We start from the raw sequence: 10,090 nt of genomic DNA on the forward strand, positions 1-10,090 counted from the left end.
TCTCTCTCACACACACACACTGTTTTGCCACTCACACGAAATGGTGAAGGAAACATGGAAAATGGACATTTGAAGATGGAGAACTCTCTCTCTCTCTCTCTCTCTCTCTCTCTCTCTCTCTCTCTCTCTCTCTCTCTCTCTCTCTCTCTGTGCGCATGCGTGAGCGGTTTGCGGAGCGAGTGTTTGTGAGAGCGTGGCGAGTGTTTTGAGCTTGTATCAAAACTTTTTTCCAGTTTTCTGTGTTTTTTTGTCTTGTGTGTCTGTTCTCTGTTTGGTGTTGTGGTGGTGGTGGGGTGGGGGGGTAGTCGGGCAGGATGCCCGCTGCCGGCGGTGGTCAGGAGGAGCTGGAGAAGCTCACACGCCGACATGCCATCAGGGTGTTGGCGCAGGCAGGTTGCTCAGTGGAGGAGGTGGGCTGTGCTGTGGGGGAAGTGGTGGGATTTGACAGCGTAAAGTCCGCGTCCAGAATGAACAGCGCGGTGGTGGTCTTTCTGGACGCGGTGCACAAAGTGGAGCGGGTGGTCGAGGCTGGCATTGTCCTCAGAGGCGTGCTCACCCCGGTGTACCCGCTGGTTAACCTGGCGAAAGGGGTCACCATTTCGAACGCTCCTCCCTTTATAAAAAATGAAGAGCTGAGCAAAGCTCTGTCCAGATATGGACAGATAGTGTCCCCCATAAGGATGCTGCTGCTGGGGTGTAAATCCCCGAAGCTCAGGCACGTAGTGTGCCACAGGAGGAAAGTGTTTATGATTTTAAAAGAGCCCAACAGTCCTCTGAACCTGTCCCTCAATTTCAGGATTGATGGTTTTAATTACGTCGTGTTTGTCACTTCCGACACGATGAAGTGTTTTGGGTGTGGAGCTGAGGGGCATCTCATCAGGGCGTGCCCCGAGGCCAGGAAGGAGACTGCCGAGGTCCCGAGTGCGGGACGGGGGGCGGATGAGGCTGAGCCCCCGGCCGCCGGGGCTTCGGCTTCCGCGGCCGCTGGGGCTTCGGTGCCCGGGGCGGCGGTGGCTCCGGCTCCGTCTCCGGCTCTGGAGAGGCCGGTGGGGGAGGCGGATGTCGCGGCCGCGGGACCGAGGCCGGCGGAGGGGGCCGCTGTCCCGGGCCCGGTGCCGGCGGAGGAAGCCGCTGTCCTGGGCACTGGGCCGGCGGAGGAAGCCGCTGTCCCGGGCCCGGTGCCGCCGGAGAAGGCCGGTGTTACGGGTCCCGACACGGTGGGGGCGGGACAGGATAATGTAGCGAGGATAGGTGATGAAAAAAATGTAAATGATGGAGAGTCAATGGAGACGTGTCTCAGTGTGAGAAACAGTAAAAGGAAAAAAACAGCTGATAAGGAGAAGGGGGGAGGCAAAGCTAGGAGAACTCAGCAGAGTCTCTCTGAGGAGGGGGAAGATGAAGAAGAGGAGGAGGAGGAGGAAGTCGTGATGACAGCCTCTCAGGAGGACAAACTGACTGCCTATTCTGGGGAAAAAATCCAGAGGTTTTTGGCAGAAACCAAAGGTCAGAGGGGAGTGAGGCCTGAGGACTTTTTCCCTGATCTGGATGGTTTTATCAGGTCTGTGAACAGGCTGAAGAGGGAAGGGGTTTTTAACGATCCGGAGGTTTTTAGACTTAAGAAACTGGTGACGAAGGCCAAAGCTGCACTATTAGAAGACGATGAATGAATTCATGGCGGTGTGTTCTTTATTATCTGTGTTTTTTTTCACTGAGTGTCTTTCCATGAATAACATAAACATTGGGACTATAAATATTAATGGAGCACGTTCAACTACAAAGAGAGCTTCTCTCTTCCAGCTGGTTGAGTTGAAGAAGCTGGATGTGCTGTTTGTCCAGGAGACACACAGTGACAGCAAGAATGAGAGTGAGTGGAGGAGGGAGTGGCCGGGGCAGGTTTTCCTCAGCCACAGGCTGTCCAACAGTGCTGGGGTGGGGATCCTGTTCTCTAGGGGTTTTTGCCCTCAGTCTGTGGAGCTGCAGCAGGTGATGGAGGGACACATCCTCATGGTGAAGGCTTCCTATGAAGATGTAAAAATGGTCTTCCTGTGTGTTTATGCTCCCGTGACAGGCGTGAGTAGGATCAGTTTTCTGGATGTGCTGGGTGATGTTTTTAATGGTTTTAATGATGAATATTTGTTTCTGGGGGGGGATTTTAACTGCACTGCTGACGCAGTGTTGGACAGGAATCACCTGGAGCCCCATCCTGCGTCGTCTGCTCGGCTCAGGCGCCTCATTGAGACACACGATCTGACGGACGTGTGGAGAGGTTTTAACAGCAGAGACAAACAATACACCTGGTCTCACTGTAGAGACAACATGCTGTCTCTGGCCAGATTAGACCGCTTTTACTGTTTTAAGCATCATTTTAGCACGTTTAGGAGCTGCTGCGTCATCCCGGTGGGTGTGTCAGATCATTCCCTGGTGCAATGTAGTGTTTTTATTAAGACTGTGAAGACATCCAGCGCTTATTGGCATTTTAACACCGCCCTTCTGGAAGACCATTCTTTTAGGGAAGCTTTTAGCTTTTTATGGCGTGCACATAGAGCCGAAAAACCCACTTTCTCCTCAGTGCAGGGGTGGTGGGATTTCGGAAAAACTGTCCTAAAGCAATTTTGTCAACAGTATACTCGCAATGTCACTAAACAGATAACCAGATCCCTTCAGGACCTGGAGACTGAAGTACAGCTCTTACTGAGCGGTACAGGAAATCAAGGGCATACTGAAGCCCTTAAGAGTAAAAAGGAGGCTCTAGCCAACCTGTTGGGTATCACAGCACAGGGAGCTCTAGTCAGGTCACGTTTCATGAACGCCTCTATGATGGACGCCCCCTCCAAGTTCTTCTTCAGCCTGGAGAGAAAGAGCGGCCAGAGGAAACTCATCCACAGCCTGCGATCCAGCAGCGGGGTCCCACTCACTGAGACTAGTGAGATCAGGAGATACGCCACTAGCTTTTACAGAGACCTTTTTAAATCTGAGCTGGTGGAAGATCCTGAGCTGGAGAAGGTTTTCCTGGCTGATCTGCCTCAGGTTGGGGAATCAGCGGACTCGTTTTTAACAGCAGACCTGACACTAGATGAGCTCCATGGGGCCCTCATGAGCCTGGCCAACGGAAAGGCTCCAGGTCTGGATGGGATTCCTGTGGACTTTTACAAGACTTTCTGGCCTGTTGTTGGAGAGGACATGCTGGAGATGTTCCAGGAAAGCCTTAAGAGTGGACTGCTACCCCAGAGCTGCAGGAGAGCTGTGATCACTCTGCTCCCAAAGAAAGGTGACCTCCAGGAGATGAAGAACTGGAGGCCGGTCTCGCTGCTCTGTGGGGACTACAAGGTCCTGTCCAAGGCTCTGGCCCTGAGGCTGAGGGAGGTGATGGCGGAGGTGGTTCATGTTGACCAGACCTACTGTGTGCCTGGCAGGTTAATCAGTGATAACATCACTTTAATTCGGCATGTTTTGGACATCTCTGGATCATTGGGTGTAGGCACTGGTTTGATTTCCGTAGATCAGGAAAAAGCGTTTGACCGGGTTGAACACCAGTACCTGTGGAAAACACTCGCAGCGTTTGGTTTCAGCCCTGGTTTCATTGCTAGGATCCGGCTTCTGTACTGTGATGTTGCTAGTATACTGAAGATTAATGGTAGTCTGGCTGCTCCTTTTCCTGTGGAGAGGGGCGTGCGGCAGGGATGCTCACTGTCAGGCATGTTGTATGCACTGGCTATAGAGCCCCTACTGCACAAGCTCAGGAGGGAGCTGTCAGGGGTGTCATTTCCGGGGTGCCCTGCAGCGGTAAAGCTGACGGCTTACGCCGATGACGTCATGGTGGTTTTAAACACGCAGGCAGACATCCAGGTTTTAGAGGGAAATGTGGAGCTTTTTAACAGACTGTCATCAGCCAAAGTCAACTGGGGTAAGAGCGTAGCTTTTAAAACCAGGAAAGACTCGCTGAACCAACTCATTTTACCTGGAGGCCTGAGTTGGAAGACGGGTGGGTTGAGATATCTCGGGGTGTATTTAGGAGACGACTCGTTTTTAAAAAAGAACTGGGAGGGGGTTTTAGAGTCCATTGAGGGCAGGCTGAAGAGGTGGAAGTGGCTGCTGCCTAGCATGTCGTTTAGAGGTAGGACGCTCATCACAAACAATCTGGTGTCCTCCTCTTTGTGGCACAGGCTGGCGGTGGTGGACCCCCCCTCTGACCTGCTTGCAAGGATCCAGGCCACCCTGATCAATTTTTTTTGGGACAAGCTCCACTGGCTCCCACAAGCAATCCTGTACCTCCCTAAAGAGGAGGGAGGACAGGGGCTAGTACACCTGGCCAGCAGGGGGGCAGCATTCAGATTAAACTTTGTCCAGAGACTGCTTTATGGACCACGAGACCTGGTGTGGAGACCGCTGGCACAGATGATCCTGAGAGACACCGGACGTCTGGGATTACAGGAGTCTGTGTTTTTATTGGATTTTAAGACTGTGAACTTTTCCTCCCTGCCTGGTTTTTATCGTGGAGTTTTTAGCGTTTGGAAGCTGTTGTGGAAGCCGAGGGTGCAACACCAGTCACTGTTCTGGCTGCTGCAGGAGCCACTGGGGCACGGAGCCCTGCTGGGCACCCCTTCCTGGATCGGTGCGGCAGCCGCAGACGCCTTCAGAGCGGCCGGGATCTCCACTTTAGGGTCCCTGCTGGAGCACACGGGGCCTGATCTGCAGGAGACGACGGGTTTGGCAGCCGGGCTCAGGTGGAGATCGAAGAGAATCGTCGGCCGGTTGCTGAATTACTGGCGAGGCCGTCTGACGAGTCAGGAGCGTCAGCTGCTGGGATTGTTCGGCCGTGGAACCAGCACCCCCTGCCCCGATGACCCTTTCCCCTCCCTCAGCATCTGTCCCAGCTCAGACCTGACGTACGGGCTGAACCTGAAGGAGGCCGGGGGCAAAGCACTGTCACTCCTGATGGTGAGGTGTCTGAACCATCAGAGACTACAACAGCGCTCCCAGCTCCCCTGGAGAGCTCGCCTGGCCCTGGGAGAGGAGGTCCAGCCTGAGTGGAGGAGCCTCTACAAGCCTCCACTCTCCAAGAGGGTGGGGGACCTTCAGTGGAGACTCCTCCATGGGATTTTAGCGGTGAACGCCTTCATATCCATCCTGAACTCCTCTGTCACTAACATCTGCCCTTTCTGTGAGACTGTAGAGACTGTTTTCCACTGTTTTACCGACTGTCCCCGTCTGACTCCCCTCTTTACCATCCTGGAGTTTTTTTTCAGGAAGGCAGGAGAGGTTTTCTCCCTGAGAACTTTTATTTATGGTTTTAAATACAGAAAAACTCAGAAGGAAAAATGTCAGCTGATGAACTTTATTGTGGGACAAGCGAAGATGGTGATCTACGTGAGCAGAAAAAGGAAGATAGAGAACAATGTGGAATGTGACATAGTGAGGATGCTGAGTGGGATGGTGAGGGCGAGGCTGCTGATTGATTTTAATTATTACAGAGCAATGAAGGACCTGGAGCAGTTCAAAAAAATGTGGACATATGGTGGAGTGCTGTGTTCTGTCCAGGGTGATGAACTGGTGCTCTCTGATCAGCTGGTCTGATCGGTTTTAGACAGTTTTTTATTTTATATAGCTATACTTTTCTTGAAAGATGTTGTAAATTGAACTAAACACAATTTAAAGTAAGGGTATTGGGATGGTAATTCATTTTATGTGTGAATTTAAAAAATGAGGGCCCCATGTCTATATTTTGCCTAGGGCCCCAAAATGTCTAGATACGCCCCTGTTCATATATAAAGCGCACCTGGCTATAAGGCACATTAAGCGAAACAAAACAGTGTCGTTGCTGTTACCTGGCAGTTCAGTGATGATTCGAAAACAAAACTTATAAAATCGGCTTGGCGCATGCGCAAAACCACAAAGTAGCAATTCTCGACAAGTAGCACCAGCCGACTGAACACCGGCCTTCGTGAAAGCTCGGACCACAGTTGAGACTGATACCTTAGGCATCCACGATTCATTGGCAGATAGTAGCGAAAGTCGCCCGGCGCTGTCTCCCTCCCTTGGTGAATGTGTGTTCGCCTTCTGTCATCCACTGCTCCCACGCAGCTCGCAGTTTAACTTTGAACGCCCTGTTGACACTGATATTCATGTCCCGTGCTAACGCTGTTGCCTTCAGTCGAATAGAGACTGTAGAGACGCTTCTACCCGCTGCTCTCTGTTCAATAACCCACTGTTCAATTTTGTTATTATTATGGTGAATCACAATATATATTACTCCGCTACGCTCATGACTACTGTAGCCGTAATGCTGCGGTGCAGCTTTGTAGTTTACCAAAGTCTTACTAAAACATTTTGACAGAGCGCCGTGTACAAAATCGCTTCGGGATCCGTAAGCTAACAAGAATAAATCCATATATAAAGCGCTCCGGGTTATTAGGCGCACTTTTGTTTTTTGAGAAAATTATAGGCTTTTAAGTGTAACTGTTTTTAACCAGGAAAAATACAAACTGAGCAAATGGAAAATTTATTAAGTGACTCTGATATTGATATACTTGGAATATGTGACAGTTGGTTGTGTGTTGCATGTCGCTCCTGCTTGCTACTCTCTGCTTTCAGCTACTGCCACCAGCTAGCCCTCCTAGTGGGGGTGAAAAGAGGAGTCGAGTGCGTAAGCCTCCCCCTGCCGGTACACAGCCTCTCCACCACCAGGACCCCTGCAGAGCCTCCTCGTGGCCACACACGGTAACTGGGTCCGCGAGGTCCCAGGCCAATCTGTAGGGGATCTCGGAGCAGCAGTGGGCCCCAGAGGCATGGCGTGCAGGCCCACACGCCACCTGGCATGTGGAACACGCCCTGGCGTCTGCCAACCACTGTCCCAGCTATGGGTCAAATAGCATGGGCAGATGGGGCTCATAGCCTTGGATGGCAACCCGTCTAGGAGAAGGACACTCTGATCTAAAACCGGGACTATGAGGAGTTGCGCCCCACAGTTCGCTAACAGCATAGTAAAGCCAACCATGGAGAGCAGAGTCATCCCAAATCCTATACTTCCAGTGGCGGGAGTCCACAGGAACATTGCGGCGGACAGTGGTGCTGGTCCTCCTTCTGGAGGACACCATGATGACAGGACCTCAAACGCTAGGACTGTCACAGGGAGGGTCCTGTCCGATCACAGCACTCCATCCAATGCACTCATGCGCTGTCGGAGACCATTTGTTATGGGAACCATCAACAAATCCACAGCGAGAGAAGAGGCGAGATTGATAGAGCTAGCACACTGTGCTGAGGCGCAGGGAGTGGAGATCCTAGAAATGCAAGAACACAGGAGAGTGCAAACTGATGACCCGATTGTCTACAGCAGAGTGGAGAGATGCACGTTCATTTCTGCATCTGCATGGAGGAACGAGGCTCAGGCCGCAACAGGCGGTGTAGGGTTAATGCTGGGATCCCGGGCACGTAAGGCTCTCCGTCGGGTTTACCACCACACCGACAGGATTTTGAGCGCAGAGTTCTCGGGCAACCCAGTAACAACAATCATAGTCGTGTACTCACCCACCAACGTGGCACCATCTGACGTGGAGGAGAAGTTCTTTGAGGACCTTGTAACAGCGGTCCGTAACGTCCCAGCGCACAACTTCCTGGCAATCCTTGGGGACCAAACCAAGTCCCAAGATCCGTTACAACTGGAAAGCCTTCTTGAGTGACCCTGGCCTTCAAACCAGATACACAGAGGAGGTGAGGAAACGATTCCTCCAGCTGGACAGGGAGGTGGATCCTAGTGGCGAATACAGGAGATTCGTCTCTGCGAATGAGGAGGCGTCCAGGCTGTGCGTACCCATGATGGAGAGAGTCCTAACCTCCATGCGATCCAAACACCCAGAGGTCGTAGCAGCACGAGGGAAAGTGGAGGAAGCCCGCCTCAACTTTGAGCGGGAGCCAACTGCAGAGAGTCGTGGCGAGCTGAATGAAGCAGTATGGGGAGGCCTGGAGGGTCATCAATGAGATGACGGGGCAGAAGAGGACCAAGGAGTGACAGGTGGAGGGACACAGCCCGGAAGAGCGGGTGACAACCTGGACCACCCACTTCCAAAGGCTGCTGGGAGAACCTGCAGAGGCAGCTGAGGAAGAAGTGCCATCAGTCCTCCCAAACCTGAACATCAATGATGGCCCCTTCACGCTCGGAGAACTTGCCAGTGCAAAAACCACTGTAAGAGTAGGAAAGAGTGCTGGTCCGGATGGTATACCCCCAGAGGTGCTGAAGAACTGTGACATAGATGACATCATTTTAGAGTTCTGCAACCTTGCCCTGCTGAACAATCGGCTGCCTGATATGTGGTCTCTATCAAACATCGTGCCAGTGCCTAAATCCGGAGACCTCTCGAAGCCAGACAACTATCGAGGCATCAGCCTGACATGGATCACTGCGAAAGTCTACAACCGCATGATCCTAAACAGGGTCCGGCAGGCAATCGACGCTCTTCTGAGGACGACTCAGAACGGCTTTCGAGAGGGACGCACCACTACATCCCAGATCTTGGCGCTAAGGAGAATGATTGAGGAGGTGAAGAAGAACAACCTGACAGCAGTTCTATGCTTCATAGACTTCAAAAAGGCATTTGACTCGATCCACCGAGGCATGATGGTGAAGATCCTGAAGGCATACAGTATTCCCCCCAACCTACTCCGAGCAATAGAGTCCATGTATGCTGGAACAAGGGCCAAGGTGGTGAACCCAGACGGCAACAGTGAGGAGTTTGGCATCCTGGCTGGAGTTATGCAGGAGGACACACTAGCCCCTTTCCTCTTCATCATAGTCCTTGATTATGCGCTCAGGAAGGCAATCAGTGGGAGAGAGCAGGAACTTGGCTTCACACTATCTCCAAGGAGGTCGAGTCGATACCCCGCAGTGGTCCTCACAGACCTTGACTATGCGGATGACATCAGTTTGCTCTCCGACAACATGGAACAAGCACAAACACTACTGAACAGGGTAGAGCGAGAGTGCGCCAAGGTCGGCCTCAGGCTAAACGCCAAGAAAACTGAGGTCATCACCTACAACACTCCACCGGAACATCAACCTCTGCCTACAGCAGGAGGCACTGTGCTGAAAGAAGTCAGCGACTTCAAATACCTGGGCTCATGGGTCAACTCAACTGAGCAAGATCTAAAAGTGAGGAAGGCACTTGCATGGAGGGCCCTGAACGGTATGGCCAGTGTGTGGAACTCCAATCTCCCCCGTCAAATCAAACTCAGCTTCTTCTACGCGACAGTAGAGTCCGTTCTTCTTTATGGCTGTGAATGCTGGACCCTGAAGCCAACCCTAGAGAAGTCCCTTGATGGGTGCTACACCAGGATGCTGCATGCAGTGCTTAACATCAGTAAGAGTGCACATGTAACCAACGAAATCCTGTATGAGGAAATACCAAGGGTGAGCGATAAGATTGCTGTAAGGAGAATGGGACTTGCAGGACATTGCCAAAGGCACCCAGAACTGCCAGCCAGCAAACTGGTGCTGTGGGAACCATCACGTGGGTGCCGGTTAAGAGGACGTCCCACACTAACATATGTGGACATACTCAAGAAGGACGCAGGAGTCCAGAGTACCAGCGAACTGAAAAGATGTATGGAGAATCGGGAAGACTGGAAGCAACGATGGAAGGCTTGTCTGAGGACGACCAAGAGAGATTTAATGGCATCCACCAGAGGTCTCCAGTTCTACTTCATTCCCAAAACAATTCCTGAATGAGGAAATCCAAAATCTAGAAGGTCTAATATTCTGGAAAATAACGACATTGAGGCTAGCTCAGATAACTTTATTAAAAAAAGTCAATGATATTATAACGCACTTCACAAAAAAAAGGTAAATCCAAGCAACATAGAAATAATCTGCCCTGGTTGAACAATGAAATTATAAAATGAATGAAAAATAGAGATAAAGTCTTAAGAATGACCCGTAAGGTGAAAGCAGATTCTATATTGAGGCCATAAATGGGGCAAATGATAATTAAAAGCTAATATGGAACAATCTAAATGAGTTATCTCCCCAACTTGGTGATCTACAGCTCCAGGTAAATGATGAGCTAACTGACAATCTGGAGATTACTGTGAGTTATCA

The 10,090-nt window shown here is 51.3% G+C and overlaps 1 protein-coding gene across 1 annotated transcript; it reads left to right on the forward strand.

Moving 5' to 3' along the window:
* Positions 1-6,992: 6,992 nt before the first annotated feature.
* Positions 6,993-7,977, forward strand: LOC142391235 (uncharacterized). The gene is made up of 2 exons (XM_075477008.1): positions 6,993-7,651; positions 7,698-7,977. Exons 1-2 carry the CDS (start codon positions 6,993-6,995, stop codon positions 7,975-7,977), a joined length of 939 nt encoding a protein of 312 aa, XP_075333123.1.
* The last annotated feature ends 2,113 nt before the right edge of the window (positions 7,978-10,090 follow it).

This window comes from Odontesthes bonariensis, chromosome 11 (assembly GCF_027942865.1).
Source record: "Odontesthes bonariensis isolate fOdoBon6 chromosome 11, fOdoBon6.hap1, whole genome shotgun sequence".
NCBI lineage: Eukaryota > Metazoa > Chordata > Actinopteri > Atheriniformes > Atherinopsidae > Odontesthes > Odontesthes bonariensis.